The 16004-nt window shown below is 34.2% G+C and overlaps 2 protein-coding genes across 2 annotated transcripts; one reads left to right on the top strand and one right to left on the bottom strand.

Annotated features, from left to right (window-relative positions):
- Positions 1–5743: 5743 nt before the first annotated feature.
- Positions 5744–7732, bottom strand: LOC115981428 (NAC domain containing protein 50-like). The gene is made up of 2 exons (XM_031103562.1): positions 7127–7732; positions 5744–5803 (listed from the first exon to the last, which is right to left on the bottom strand). Exons 1-2 carry the CDS (start codon positions 7730–7732, stop codon positions 5744–5746), a joined length of 666 nt encoding a protein of 221 aa, XP_030959422.1.
- A 2058-nt stretch (positions 7733–9790) lies between these two features.
- Positions 9791–14690, top strand: LOC115978980 (probable disease resistance protein At5g66900). The gene is made up of 5 exons (XM_031100913.1): positions 9791–11027; positions 11817–12214; positions 12631–12992; positions 13490–13695; positions 13788–14690. The coding sequence occupies exons 1-5, from the start codon at positions 10115–10117 to the stop codon at positions 14624–14626; spliced, it is 2718 nt and encodes a 905-aa protein (XP_030956773.1). The 5' UTR covers positions 9791–10114; the 3' UTR covers positions 14627–14690.
- The last annotated feature ends 1314 nt before the right edge of the window (positions 14691–16004 follow it).

The following is a 16004-nucleotide window of genomic DNA, read 5'->3' as shown; positions in this document are numbered from 1 at the left end:
CTTATAATAATCGATGAATACATGAAGGAGACATCTGAATGCTGTACAGAATTTGTGAAGATTTGGTGTCTGTCATGCTTCATATATGTATGACGTGTAATTCATTCATCTACAACTATTAATGCCATATTTCCAGTCACAATTAAGCACTTCATGACATAAAGCGTTTTCCAATATTCCAGCTAGAAATCCCAGCACTCACTTTGCACCAAAACATAGCAGTCACCTAATAACCATATGATTTGCAGGACACTTCTATTTGATATCAGCATATCAGATGCTTATATACATGATACCCATCTCCGCCCTTATTTTGACACTCATTTTAAGACTTACTAAAAAAATTACTTTCATTCACTGCAGAAATGGTTATAATTTTTTTGCCAAGAAACTAATATATAACTGTGATAATTTTTTCAAGAACATGCTAACACATTATACATACATGTTGACAGATAACAACACACACACACACATAGAGTTTGTGCCTAGATTTTACAAAAATGTTATTTTAGTGTCCAATCACTCCCATATCAAGACAAAACACTAGTGTTTGCTTCCATTATTCTTACATAAGTTTTTTTTTTTTTTTTAATAACTTTTTTGTACTATTTTGCATGAAAGTAACACTCCCAACACATTATTCTTTTGATGATTCAATTGTGATAACAAGTGGGGGAGGGAGATTCGAACCTTGGTTCACCTCATAAAGGAGACCAAGTGCGGGGATAATAATGCGTAAGTGTATATATTACACAAAGAAATAAGCATATACACACACGCACATGCGAGCACAGACGCATATATATATATATATATGTAACCCACCTTTGCAACCCGGTTACTATTCACCGAACAGTACCCGTACCAGCAAAGCTGTAGAGAACCTGAGCCAAACAGTAATTCCCGTTGAGCCAGGAGAGCGTTAGGATATGAGCGAAAAGATTCGTGTACGTCAACATAGGGATAAGCGGCAGTAAGTAGTAACAGTATTCATCGAAGGCATCAGTCTTTTTGAACACCCTGTTTTAGATCTAAAGTTAGATCTAGGATTTTGGAGATATAGGTAATTAGGATATAATTGTTTAAATTAAGCTTTGATTCAGAATGATGAATAAGATGTTTAAAAGGAGTGATTCATCATATATATATATATATAAGTAAAAACATTTGTTTACAAGCAATAACAAATGATGATGAGCATTCGATTAACTTAAAGAATTACAAAAAAAATTATGCACAAAATTTAAGTGATTTTATGAAATCTAGACTGGTGTTACTATTTGTAAGACACCACACATGGAAACAATCCAAGAGTTCGAATTAGCAATGATTCCAATTGATTCTTTGAACTGTCTATACCTTCAAAAGTACAGTTATTTTGCTCCTTCTACATTACCCACGTCAAACATAACAGGAAATAGATCAAGGTATCCAATGAATGCAAATAAGAATTTTAATAAAACAAGGAGTTCGTATGTACACTTGAGTGTGTATAAAATCTCTCCTAAAGATTACAAGAAAAAAAATATAACTCCTTAACAAAATATAGAAAATAAGACGCATGGATGCAGGTAAAAAAAAAAAAACACTCATTTTTGTGTCAAAATTGATACACAATACTCATGCTCAAGTCCACAAACCATGATTGATAGTTTACAAAGATCATTTTTCTTTACAGGTAAACAAGTCAAACACATGTACGAGATTAAACAATGACCCCAACCTCCACCACTTAATAAAAGGGAAGGAGATGCCTTTTGATCCAAAGACCATTGCCTAACATGATGATGATCATGACAATCGTATTAAGAAGAGTAAATTATAAGGTAGTCATATGCTGCACCACCAAAGTTCCAACCAGTAGCAAAAGTACCCTCCTATGATATTTATTACAGCCCATGAAAAAGATCAAGTAACTAAATTACCAAAGGAAAAATTTTCAAGTATGAAATCCTCACATATATGCTACAATTTTTAGGCAGACAATCGAGGAAAACTATGAACCTAAACATGCAATGAAAACTATATAGTTCGACAGTCAAATTATGAAACCCAAAACCATAGACTATTGTGATTATTGTCATCAAATGTAAGAGTGAAATCACGACTAATTAAGGTAGGACATCTTTCTTATGAATTTTGAAGAGAAAAGATTTATATGTCAAATCGTTATATGTAAAAAAAAATGCTTTCTCTTTCTTTCTTCCTTCCTTTTTTCCTTTCTTTTATTGTTGTCATATAAGGCTACATTGCAAAATCTTGCATAAAACTAAAAGGAAGAGAGAGAATGAAGCAAGAAAGAACTATAGGAAAAATTGACTGATTCTACCCACTTGCCTTATGGCATGGTGGTGTGCAACACTGCAACTCCCTCATGGTCGAGAAGAAACTTTTCATGCATCCCTGAGGCAGCCTAAGAAGTGTGATGCAAGCCTATTCTACGAGGTCACATGGGATTGCAATTCAAATAATAATAACAATAACAACAACGATACAATACAATGAGTATAGAACACCCGTACTCCTTTCATCCCCTTTTTGCTCAAATTCTCCTTTTGGTTGTACCAAAATATTATCAGTTTTGAATACAAAGTAAATAGCTTTTCACTTTCAAAATTATCCCCAAATCAGAAATCCTCTTCTCCTTAGCTCCACATTTTGATCAAATGATAGGGTAACACTGGAAAAAGTTGAATGGGTAAACGTGAATGTACTAGTGGCAATCTGCTTATAATGTTGACTTATATAGCAGACTTGTACAATTACCACAACTCTCCAAATTGTCAATAATGCAGTTTTCAATTATACTTGCATTATTAACTTTAAACTTTATTTTTTCTGATTAGTGAGTTTTTGGCCCAAGGCAGAAGTTTTAGTGCTGCACAGTGTAAGGCTAGCTGGCTGCAATTTACCATATACGGTCAGAAAGAAATACGAGGTTCCATGGTGACCAATACATAACCGAGGACCATCATCTTTGCTATAAAATGGAAAGTTCGAGCTCGTATGGCAGCTACTCAATATCACAACATAAAGTCATGTAATGTGTAATATGCAGCCCTTAAAAAGGATAAATGAAGCTTTGTCATATAGGGTAAAAAAACATACAAGATCTATTTAAAAAAAAACCAGCCACGGGTGCAAATGACTTCGTGTATTTAATCATGATCAAACATTTCCAAATCCTACGTACAAAATTTGGATAAGAGAACAAAGAAACAGGCTAACCATGTCTCCAAACTTGTGTGCAAAATCTCTCCATGTCTTTCTTGAATGTAGGCAAACATCAGGTGATTCATACAGAGCTATTCAGGAATTCCATAGAAGATCTAAAGAGTATGATAGGATGGCCCTCTTGAACATCAGTATCGTCTCCACGCGATGCGATAATTGCATGGGCAATTACTCAATACTCATAGGATCAAGAATCAATATAAAAAATTTACAAGATGTGAAGCCCATGATGCAAGAAATGTAATGCTTTTGTTTTCTAGAGAGAGAGAGAGGGAATTCACAGCTCAATCTAAACTCAAAACTGAAATTTACTAAAAATCTATCTTTTATAACAATGCATGTATATGGATATTTGTAGCCTAAGAGTTAATTATAAGTGATGACATCATCCACAACTAACCCACATTTATCACTTGCTACTAACATATTTATCACAGGCAAGATTTAGTAAAGCACAAAGCTTCTATTTCTAACAACTTCCTAAAATCTAGCATATGCATGTGCCACTAACTAATTTTTCCTTCAATTTTCAAATACTACAACAAACTTGGCACATGTGGCACTTGTGCCATGTCACCTCCCCCTCATGCCATGTCACCATGCCACATCATCAAAATCAAACATGTTATGCATTTGATTCCTGCATCAGTCCAAGTCATTACACACACCTCATGCCATGTCACCATTCCACATCATCAAAATCATACATGTTATGCATTTGATTTTCGCATCAGTCCACATCATTACACACAAAAAAATAAAAAAATAAATACTTTCCTTAAGTTCCTAATTGCTCTTTTTGATAAGAAGTGTTCTTCTGCACAGCATGGTTTAAAGTGGGACACAATGGATCACATAGTCAGTGGGTCATATAAGATTTTATAAAGAAGAAACCGTCACTGCTACAAAATTTTAGTTTTTATAAATGGTGGAAACATATTAAGAGACTAAACCTAAACTGATGAGTCTATAGCTTAATAAGTGGTGTGAGTTATTTAAAAAAAAAAAAAACCTTCTGTAAGAAGAAACCAAGGAAACTGCTCAAATTAAATCAAACCAATCAAAATTGGAGCAGAGCAATTTATTTGTTTCACCCAGAATAGGCTAAATCAGCTGGCAACCCAGCACACCAGCAATCTATGGGATTTGAGGTAACACATGTTCCAAACTTCAACTTCCCTGTTTTTCCTCCTTCCCTACTGACTTTTTCAACTTAGCAATCTCCTAAATTAGTAGAATTTTGTGTCAAAATATTTTCCCCAAAATTTCCTCAGTAAATTAACACCTCCATGCCATCCAAGAGACCTACATAGCATTATTTAGTGACAACCACGTTCACCATAACCAACTCAATGCCATCACAGCATATAATTCAAATTAAATCACATAAAAGAAACACATATCAGAAGAAACCTTACACCTTTGTACTCTTTATTTATTAGCACATTGGTGAAAAAATTAGTAAAACTTTACGATGCCCATAATTTTATACTAAAATGTCCAACAGAACATCTGGAGTCACTTAAATGCTACTACTGGACAGATCAAGGATGCAGATGTGAAATCCATGCTAGACATCAAATCAATAATGCAATATTTCCCCAAAGCTTCTATTCAGCTATCCCAACTTTAAATCATCCAAAGCCCAAACGTGAAACAAAAAAAAACAAAAAAAAAATTCTCTTTTCATGAAACACAAGTACTACAGAGGAAAACTTTTCTTGAGTCCAAACTAACCAAATAGGTTGTTCCAAAACTTGAATACTTGGTACTACTGAATATATGAACATCCTTGATCAATTACGCCAACATTGTCTATTTATAGTGAGTTCAAACACAATTATCACAACACTGTCATGTTTTGAGACATCCATTAAAATAGACATGTATTGTTTCGATTAATAGAACTACTAACAAAACTTCACACATTCAGCAACCTAATAAACTTGTTTAACTGAGTACTTAAGCTAGTGTTTGCTACAGTCTACATGACTTTCTTTGAAGGCTTTGGACCACTTCAAATTAAGTAAATTAAAAGATAAAAGGATAAAAGAATAAATAAAGCATCCAAAAAAAAATATATAAACAAGCTCAAAGAGGTAATTTAATGACAAACCACTTGCTTTAAAAGCCATGCCAAGCCATGATGCATTGCCCAAACAATATTAGTACAAATCCAGGAAGCCCTGATTGAGTTCCACCAGCTGTCTAGTGACTGAGTTTACTTGTATGGATATAAGGAATGTAAGCTAAAGTGATCAGTAATTTCTGTGATACATTTCATGTGAAATAAGAAATTCCACATACACACACACACACAATCAAAAAAGAGAGAGATATCCTAACAGATACAAAAGAAATTTCTTGGTTCATATTGCTGTCATCTTTCAACCTACCTATTTTTCTCATATTGCTTTTGTACATAGAGTTTCTGATTTCGCATCAGGTTAGAGTGTTCACCAATATCATTCATATCAACATCATCAGCCATCTCATCAGGAGATCTTCAATGGTTATTCCTCCATTTTCCACTATATGACAGCCGGCAAACAACATACTCATTGGACTGCAATTAAATATGTAAATTAGAAATAATCAAGTCAGCAAAAGTTGGATTGAAATCCCCTGGTATAGAGTACTGCATCATGGACATAGAGTTCTTAAAATCTTGAGCATTCATTAATAAACAAGTATAGGATTTAGAACCCTTGAAAATTATTAATGTGCTATAATTCTGAGAATTTCTTCCATGATATATAGGTGTCAAAAAAAGGCTAAAGGAGGAAGAAGCTAACACAGAACAAAATTAAAGAATGATAAGGTACTGGAAAATAATAACTCTAAAATTATTACATCATATATATGAAATTTTTTTAGACTTCCACAAAACTATAACAAATTAACAAAGTAAATTACAATCCACACTGCCCTCTCCCCCCCCCCCCCCCCCCCCCCCCCCCCCCCCCCACCCTACCAAAAAAATAGAAGCAATTTCAATTTGTCCATACGCATTTAATTGTATCAATTTCATCCTAAAACTATTAAAATGGGTGAACTTTAATTGTGTCAAATTTGTCATTATACATTCAATTGTGTCCATTTCATCTTATTCTTTTCAAATTAGCTCAACTTTAATTGCGTTAATTTTGTCCATTACATTTTAAAATCAAGTCAACTTCTAAAGATAAAATGGACTTAATCTATTTTCATGCATAATATATAGTTCATTGAAATAAATGTAGTAAACAGTAAAAATGACTTAATCTTGCAAGTTTGGTAGGTAATATAAAATTCATTAAAATAAATGCAAGAACAGTAAAATTGACTTATTAATCTTGAAAATGGAGCCACAAAATAAACATAATTAATAGCTGAACAACCTTGATTTGAAAAATAAATAACGAAATAGATATGAAATTATACAAAATTGAAACCAAAATCATAGTTATTTCAATATTGACTTAATCCTTTTTTTTTTTTTTTTTAAGTAATACAACAAAATTCATTAAAATAAATTAGTCATTTCAAATTTTTCCATCATACATTTAATTGTACCAATTTCACCCCTAAACTTTAAAATTAGAACAAATTTACTATTGTGTCAATTTTGACTTTATCTTTTTCTGATAAGGAATATAAAATTCATTATTAAAAAAAATTTCAAGAACAGTAATGTTGATAGTTGAGCATAAAATTAACACAATTAATAGTTAAGCGACATCGATTTCAAACTTATAAAAACAAAACAAAAACAATAAAATTATACACAATCTTTTCTTTATTCATTAATCTTGATAACATGCATTAACCAAAATTAAAAAATTTTAGGAATTGAAAAGAAAGAAAGAAAGAAAGAAAGAAAGAATAGGCAAAAACTAACTATACTCACATCTTGATTTGGAGGGTTCAAGTCTTTGTACTCAATCAAATTCCATTTACCATTTCGTCCCGACTTCGAGGACGACGAAGAAGACGACTTCGACGACTTGTCATCGTTGTTTTCATAGGTAAACCTACTTTTCTCAACCCCTACTAGGCCCGGAGTCTTCAACTGATGTTCCTTTTTCCACGTACCCGAACCCGAACCCACCCTTCTGTCAATGCGTCTGCCATTGTTATAGGTCTTGAGCTTCGTGAAGAAATACAGTTCTCTAACAACGCGTGATCCATCCACGGCGGAAAACATGTCCCAGATTTCCCAAGGCTCTTTCTTGCCGTACAAGTCACACTCCTTGACAGCGTTGAAAGGGGTTGGTTTTCCGAGATTCCTGTTGCGGAGGAAGTGAGTGACAAGCTCGTCGTCCGTGGGGTTGAACCTGAAACCTACAGGGAGTTCGTTCTCCATTATCATGTCCTCGATCTTCTTCTTCTTCTTCTTGCTGGCCACAGGCACAGTAATAGCCATTGATGAACGTGTTTGAGTCTTTCTCTGTGTCTCTCTATGATCTGATGATGAAGAATGAGTGTCTCTCTCTGTCTCTTCTCTGTCAGCCATTGTTTGGTTTCTTTAGGGTTTGGGGGGAAATGCGAAGAGTGTTTTGAAAGTTTTTGAGTTTTGAAGGTTTTGTATGTGGCGGGAGTTTTTGGGCTGGGCTGAGAGGGTTTGAGCTTATTATGGGCCTTTATTCACTCATTTCTTTTCTTTCCATGTCTTTTTCTTTCGTTTTGTTTTAGATGGAGAATCAAATTCTAAATTTCGTTTCATTAACACCATTAGCATTCGCATTGGGCAAGGTAAATGGTATATGTTAAAGAATTTTGCCATCAAAGCAAAAAAACAAGCCAACATTCAGTTTTGTATCTGTCTTATATCCTAAAAAAGTTTAGAATTGTGTTACAATATCATCACAAATTTGTAATGGTATTATAGTGCGATTGTAAAAGGAAATAATATTTTTTTTATTCATTCCTCTCTACTCTCACTTTTTGTCTCACATCTCAATCTCCACTTCTCTCTCCGTTTCTCATTTCTGACTTTTATTTATGTTTTGAAATATATTATTTTATTATATAAATATATTATTTTAATGTGTTTTATCATAAAATAAAAATTAAGATATTAGGTATATTGTAAAATAATATAATATAATAAATAAAATAATTTTTTAAGATGGTAACTTTTAGGTTAGTAAAGACAACCTTTCCTTTACCACAATCGTCCTCCTTTACAGTGTTCTCAAAATATTAAACAACCGTCCATTTGGGTACCCAAAAAAAAAAAAAAAAAAAAAAACCGTCCATTTATTCGTACAAGTAATCACAGGTTTAACCCCCAAGTATATATATATATATATATAAAAGAAGCGGATTTTTTTAGAAAATAACAATAAAATTCAAACAATATCATTAGTTAGGAAACGTTTGAAACTAATTTGGAATATAACAACTCGAGTTCAGAGGGGACGATTTGTACGCTATAAAATCGAATATGGTTTACTTGATTTTCCTATTTTGCACTGTCCTCAAGGTGGGTCTGATATGCCAGAAATCGAGTTCGTAGGAGTCGATTTGTAAGACTAGAAAACGAGATTAATGAACTCGGTTTGTATTCTTGCAAACCGAGTTTATTGAAGTAAATTTTGATACGGATAAATCGAGTTCAATGAACTCGTTTTGTAAGACTGGAAAACGAGTTCAATGAACTCGGTTTCCATTCTTGCAAACCGAGTTCATTGAACTCGGTTTGTTTAAAAAAAAAAACACCCTCCTTGTACGTGTCAACCATCACAGGCCACTCACGCACTCAAAAAAACCAAACACACACAAAGCACTTCAGCAGAATTAGCACACACCAAACACACACAAAAAAAAACTAAGTTCAAACTCTCATTCCCTCTCACTCTCAGTCTCTGCCAACTCTCAGTGAGTGACACCGAGTTCAGTGAACTCGTTTTTCAAGCTTAGAAACCGAGTCCATTGGACTCGGTTACGCTAATGCAGTACAAGTGTTAAATTTCAACCTTCTGATTTCATTTTTTCTTCCCTGCACCTTATGATTTCATTTTTTCTTGTTCTTGAGTCTTCTGATCAATTGCAATTCATTTTTTCTTGTGAATTGAGTGTTGGAACGACTGGTTTTGTCAATTTTTCCTTACACCTTCTGATTCTTGAGTCAGGAACGAGTGGTTTTGCAGACAAAGAAACCGAGTTCAAAGGAGTCGGTTTCTAAGCCTGAAAAACAAGTTCATTGAACTCGGTTTTCAAGCCTGGAAATCGAGTTCAACGCTGTCGGTTTCCAAGCCTGGAAACCGAGTTCATTAAACTCATTTTTCAGGCTTAGAAACCGACAGCGTTGAACTTGATTTCTGCCTACGTGGCCACTCCGCCAATTGAGAGCTGCTGGTAAATGATAAAATAAAAAACCCAGAAATCGACCCTGCTTAACTCGAATTGCTAGAAATCAAAATAGTTTAAAACGTTTCCTAACTAATGATATTGTTTGGGTTTTGTTGTTATTTTCTAAAAAATCCCTAAAAAGAAGCCTCCAACCAAGTACTGAAAGGTGAAGTACCACGGTCAACGACAAAAAGTGCTTACTCGGAAACTCCAGAAAATATCTTACTCGTTACTCATACTGGACGGCTTGACAACAGCCACTCGTAAACAGAATGAAGCATAAATTCTTCTTCTTCTTCTTCTTTTTTTTCTCACATTGTTTTGCATCAAAGCTGAGAGAAGAACAAATTGAAGAGCTTTGAGATCAAAGCTAGCTTCTTGATCGATCGTTCTCTCTGCACTTTCATTTGTTTGAATGAAAATCTAATTCATCCAGGCAAAAAAATTGGTGTCCATTCCTTTTTGTTGTTGTTGTTGTTGGTATAGTTCGGTAGATAGTTCTGGTATTGTATTTCTTTCTTAATTGAGGTTCCAAAAAGATATGCCAGATCTTGCTGCAGAGGGTGCTGTGGGGGCAGCTTTTGGAGTGGGATTTGGTAGTTTGCATGATGCAGTTAAGCACGTGGTAGGCCGAATCATCATGTTCAAGTCGGAACTCAAACGCTTAGAATCCACGCTAGATGGCGTTGCAGCAAAGGTCCGAGAAATAAAAGAATTAAGCCAAGCTCTTAATTTCCCAGAAGAGGAAACAAAGAGCTTGATCGAACAAATGAAGAAGGGCACGGAGCTGGTTGACAAGTGCTCCAAAATCAAGATTTGGAACTACTGTTTCAAAGCCTATTCTTATTCGAGCAAACTGTCCAAGTTAAACGAGGATATTGAAAAGTTCTGTCAGGTTAATTTGATAGTGCAGAACACAAGGAATGGGTTGGAGACATTGAGCTTGGTGATTCAGAACACAGAGATTGGGTTGGAGACTTTGACGGGGGTGAATCAGAACACAAGGGTTGGGCTGGATACTTTGGCCGAGGTGAATCACAACACGAGGATTGGGTTGGAGGCCTTGACTGAGTTAAATCAGAACACGACGATTGGGTTGGAGACTCTGGCGGATGTGAATTACAACACGAGGATTGGGTTGGAGACATTGGCTGAGGTGAATCACAACAAAAGGATTGGATGGAAGACATTGACGGAGGTGAATGAGAACAAAAGGACTTTGGATCTTGTTTTGAAGCATGTGGAGAGTCAGAATTCGGACATGAAGAAGAAATATGGGTTTTCGTGTGCGGTTCCTAAGCTCAGGGATTATATTGTTGGGTTTGATTTGCATTTGAAGGAGTTGAAGAGGGAGCTGTTGAAGGAAGAGGTGTCTGTGCTTATAGTGACTGCTCTTGGAGGTTGCGGGAAGACCACATTGGTCAAAATGCTTGGTTGGGATGAGGAAATTATAGGTACTTTTTTTCAAATGAAAATATGTCTAGTGAATACAATTTTTTTTTTTTTTTCATTTTTGTTTTTCCAACTACTAACATGTCTTGATCTGATTGGTTGGTACTTTTATGTTACATAATAAAAGTGATCGACACTAATGAATCCATTTTGAATTATTATGAAAATGTTGTGTTCGTAACATTTTTCTTTAAAGGAACATGAGCAATACTTTCATTTTAGTTATATATATAATGATAGTATTAGTATGTGGATACTCTATAGTAAAAGTAAATGGTTAGGTCATTTAAAAACAAAATAGATAGAGAACTTTATTGATGAATCTTTAAATGTACAATTGCTTGATTATTTTATGTTTAACCATAATTGGAACAAATGGAAATACTTTATTCAAACAGAAGATTCCAATTTATGCAAGTGAATTGAACTATGTTTTGAAACAAATATTTGGGCCATTAGGTAAGATGTAGTACGACATTGCTAATTGTATTCATTCTTTTGTTTTAGTCCTTTCTCAAAAGCCATAGCAGTGCTTTTGGCATATTTCATCCTTTAGAATTACTGCCTTGAGAAGAGTAGTGATAAAGAAAAGATAAGGATAAAAAAAAAAATGAATTTTCTTATATTCATAATTGGTGTAGTTTTCTAGAAAATTGCTTTTGCTCACTTCTTAACCTGTGTTGGGAATGGGAATTTTGTTTATTTCACTTCATTATGCATGTAGACGTATAATGTTATTAGACATGAACTATGCCTTGGTGGCAGCTTTCTAACTACATTGTGTTGGATAGGCAAATATATGGGCAATATATTTTTTGTCAACGTTTCAAAAACTCCCAACCTGAAGGTCATTGTACAAAACCTATTTAGTTATATTGGTGATGAGTACCTTGAGTTTCAAAGTGATGAAGATGCAATCAACCAGCTGGAGCAACTGCTGAATCAAATTGGTCAACCCATATTGTTGATCTTGGATGATGTCTGGCCTGAATCTGAATCCCTTATTGATAAGTTCAAGTTTAATATTCCAAATTACAAGATTGTGGTGACTTCAAGAAAAGCATTTTCAAGATTTAAGTTTACATTTAAATTAAATCCATTAGATCAAGAAGATGCGATGAGACTTTTTTGTCACTCAGCATCAATGCAAGATCGGAGCTCTTACATACTAGAAGAAGATATGGAAAAGGTACTTTGTCAGTATATATATAAAAGAAATATGGTTAATTTTGTTTGTACATTTGCCTTTTGGGTTAAGGTGTGCATATGACCAAAGATATACATTCTATTTTTGGGTTGATGGATCCATATACCATATATACTTGCCCAAATCATGTTTTCATACTTGCACATGCATTATATTTAAGCTTGTTTGTTTTGTTTCCGGCAAACCAGTTGTCCCCAAAATCCTTTTTTTTGAGAAAGAATTGTCCCCAAAACTTGAGTGAAGACAAGGGAAAAGAAAGAAAAAAAGTCATACAAAAGGCAATTTTCACATTTCCAAACAAACAGTGGTTTAGCGTTTGGACAAAAAACAGTCTTGACCAATATTACCCTTGTAACCTATGGACAAGAACTAATTTTATTTGGTTCCTTGAATTGCAGATAGTGAGATACTGTGGGGGGTTGCCAATAGCCCTTGAAGTGATTGGTGGTTCACTCTGTGGGCAGCCTGTAGAGGTTTGGCAAAGTGAAGTAATGGGATGGTCTGAAGGTCATTCTATTTTTGACTCTGATAATGAGGTGCTTGCTTGTCTCCAAAAATGTCTAGACTTTTCTGCTGACAAGATCATCCTCAAAGAGTATTTCATGGACCTAGGTTCATTTCCTGAAGACCAAAGTATCCCTGCTACTGCCCTCATTGATATTTGGACAGAATTACATGAACCAAGCAAGAATGATGTCCATGCTATTGCTAATTTGCATGAACTCAACAGTCGGAATTTGGCTAGTCTTGTAATGAAAAGGTTTGTTCAGACTTCTGATTTCTAAAGTGTGATTTTCTTGTAGGATAAGTTCTTCATTTGATCATTTCTAGTCGCTATTTGTGATGTGATATCTCTATACATGACCTAAGGCCCAAAATATTGCATTATGTCTTCTAGCTTGATCAACTTCTGGCCACAATTGATAATATATATATATATATACACACCAAGGATGCTAAAGGTGATTACTTAAAAGAGAAAAAAGGAATTTTATATCAAACGATAAACAATAAGGGGTCCAATTACTCTGCCCAATAAAAGAGGGGAATTTCAACTTTTAGTAGTCTATACATTTTTGCTGCTTATCTTATAGCCATTTGATTTTAATTGGTACAGATAGAAACTGATTGTCTCAATCCATGTCTTTGTTATCGAATCCACAACTAAGTTCAATTGCCATAGAATGTATATTTTTCTTATGTGAGGACTGAAGCATTTGAATCTCTTATAAGCTTATACTTTTGGTCATTCACCAGGAAAGATGCAGAAGAGGTCAGTTACTATTACAATGAAGAATTTGTCACCCAACATGATCTTCTTAGGGAGCTGGCTATCCAATTGAGCAGCCAGAAGCCAATAATAGAAAGGACAAGACTGATTGTGGACATCAGGGAAAACAATCTACCAGACTGGTGGATGAAACCACAACATATCAATGCACGCTTATTATCTATCTCTACTGGTTGGTACATTTTTCTCTCTAACAAAGGCACACACACAGTAACCTACTAACGAGTATCTTGTCACACCATATGGAATTTTTTTTTTTTGCAGATGGGGAGTTTTCGTCAAGTTGGTGCAACATTCAAGCACCTGAAGTTGAGGCTTTAATTCTGAATCTTCGAACAAGGAATTACACCTTACCTGAGTTTGTGAAGATTATGGATAAACTCAAGGTTATAATTGTCACTAATTATGATTTCTTTCCTGCTGAATTAAGTAATTTTCAGCTACTCAGTTCTCTCCACCATCTAAAGAGAATTAGATTAGAGAAGGTTTCAATTTCTTCCCTTTGCAATACCCTTGTACAATTGAGGAGTTTGAAGAAATTATCTTTGTTTATGTGCAATATTGGTCAAACTTTTGGGAATTCTACTATACAAGTTTCAGATTCATTTCCAATTCTAATGGAGATAAACATTGACTATTGCAATGATTTGGTGGAATTGCCTGCATGGTTGTGTGAGTTTCTCCACCTAAAAAAACTCAACATCACCAATTGTCATAAGTTGTCTGAATTGCCTGAAGAAATCGGAAAGTTGGTGAATTTAGAAGTGCTAAGGCTTAGGTCTTGTACCGAATTGTCAGAGTTGCCAGAGTCAATCAGAAGCCTCCATAAGTTACGCATTCTTGACATATCTGACTGCATAAGTATTATCAAGTTGCCACAACACATCGGTGAGTTGCATAAATTGAAAGAGTTACACATGAAAGAGTGCCTAAGATTGCGTAAGCAGTTGCCGTCATCAATTACTGAGCTCAAGGAGTTGAGGCTTGTGGTATGTGATGAAGAGAGGGCCAAGTTATGGGAGCCTTTTGAGGAATTCTTCTCCAATTTAAAGGTAATTGTGGCTAAGAAAGATATCAACTTGAAGTGGCTTACCAAATCATGATTCTGAGACCTATTTCTTTTTGAAATTTTTTGTAAATTTCATCATTTTAGATTGTTCTCTTCCATTCTTTGTTTCTGTTTTCTTTTTTTCTTCTGTAATGATTATGAAACAAGTAGCTTAGTAGACCAAAACAAGAATATATTTTTAAGAGTTGCAGTTTTACATATGATAATGTACCCTTTAAAAGTATTGAGAAAATTTAGGGCTGAGGGTCGTGAATGTGATTGTTTTCGTTGTGTATGGTGAAATGGAAAAAGAACTTGTAAACAATGTGACATTGAATTTTTTTAGTTCTTTTATATATATATATAAATAAATAAATAAATAAATAAATAAATAAAACCCCTTGATGGTTTTGTAAAGCGCAAGATGAAAGAGTGTTTTTTTTTTTTTAATTAATCGTTTAATACATTAAAATAAAATATTCTTATTGGGTGAAATTGTTTGTTAATATGGCTAATCCTAATATATGATATTGAGCTTTTCAAAAAATAAATTATACAATATATTCCAAAGATACTACCTAATTAAACTAGTTTAGACTAGGGGTGACAAAATTGAACACGACTCGCTAATCCGACATGACACAATATGAAATTAGTAGATTATGGATTGAGGCTTAATGTGTTTGTGTCATATTTGAGTTGATATGACTGACCTATTAAATAAACGGGTTGGGTTAGTGTCCATCACATGAAACCCGTTTGACCCGTTTAAATAAATGACATTTTACCAATATACCCTTCAAACCCTAGGTATATAAACTTATTAGTTGTTGTGATTTATTTTCTTTGACATATTATAATTGATTATTTGTGACATTGAGATATGCTTTAGTTTTGAATAATTATTTGTGATGCCGTTACTCGTTAGTTCTGAAATTTATATTATAAATATTTATTTATTTGATTTTTCATAATTCATATCAATTTGGTTAGTACTAAAATTAGTTTTTTTTTTTTTCTTCATTTTGATAAAATCTGATAAACAGGTCGACATGACTAACCCGTTTAATAAATGGGTTGTGTTAAGGTTGAGGAATTTTGACCCGTTTAATAAACATGTCGGGTTAGAGTTGACCTATATAATCGAATACTTATGAGTTGACACGACACAAACTCGACCCATGAACACGAATCACCACCTCTAGCTTAGACCCCAAATTTATCGAATTACGAACACGAGAAAAGCCTCACACGGCTTGTAACTTCAAGTTTGTGAATCCATTTCAGTTGCAGAAGGATTGTGGGGGTGAAATTAAGACTCTAGGGTTTGGCAAAACATGAATGGTCTTGTTGAGGAGAATTATGCTCATCCAAAATGTGCTCACATACATCCAAGTATCCAACCCAAAAATGGCAAAAGCAAGACATGAAAA

Source organism: Quercus lobata, chromosome 3, assembly GCF_001633185.2.
Source record: "Quercus lobata isolate SW786 chromosome 3, ValleyOak3.0 Primary Assembly, whole genome shotgun sequence".
NCBI lineage: Eukaryota > Viridiplantae > Streptophyta > Magnoliopsida > Fagales > Fagaceae > Quercus > Quercus lobata.
This window is presented reverse-complemented; position numbering and strand designations above follow the sequence as displayed.

Coding starts and splice junctions, on each gene's coding strand:
- LOC115978980 (XM_031100913.1), top strand. CDS start 10,115: ATGCCAGATCTTGCTGCAGAGGGTGCTGTGGGGGCAGCTTTTGGAGTG. Junction 12,993..13,489: donor GCTAGTCTTGTAATGAAAAG/GTTTGTTCAGAC, acceptor GTCATTCACCAG/GAAAGATGCAGAAGAGGTCA. Junction 13,696..13,787: donor CTTATTATCTATCTCTACTG/GTTGGTACATTT, acceptor TTTTTTTTGCAG/ATGGGGAGTTTTCGTCAAGT.
- LOC115981428 (XM_031103562.1), bottom strand. CDS start 7,732: ATGGCTGACAGAGAAGAGACAGAGAGAGACACTCATTCTTCATCATCA. Junction 5,804..7,126: donor TGAACCCTCCAAATCAAGAT/GTGAGTATAGTT, acceptor ATTTAATTGCAG/TCCAATGAGTATGTTGTTTG.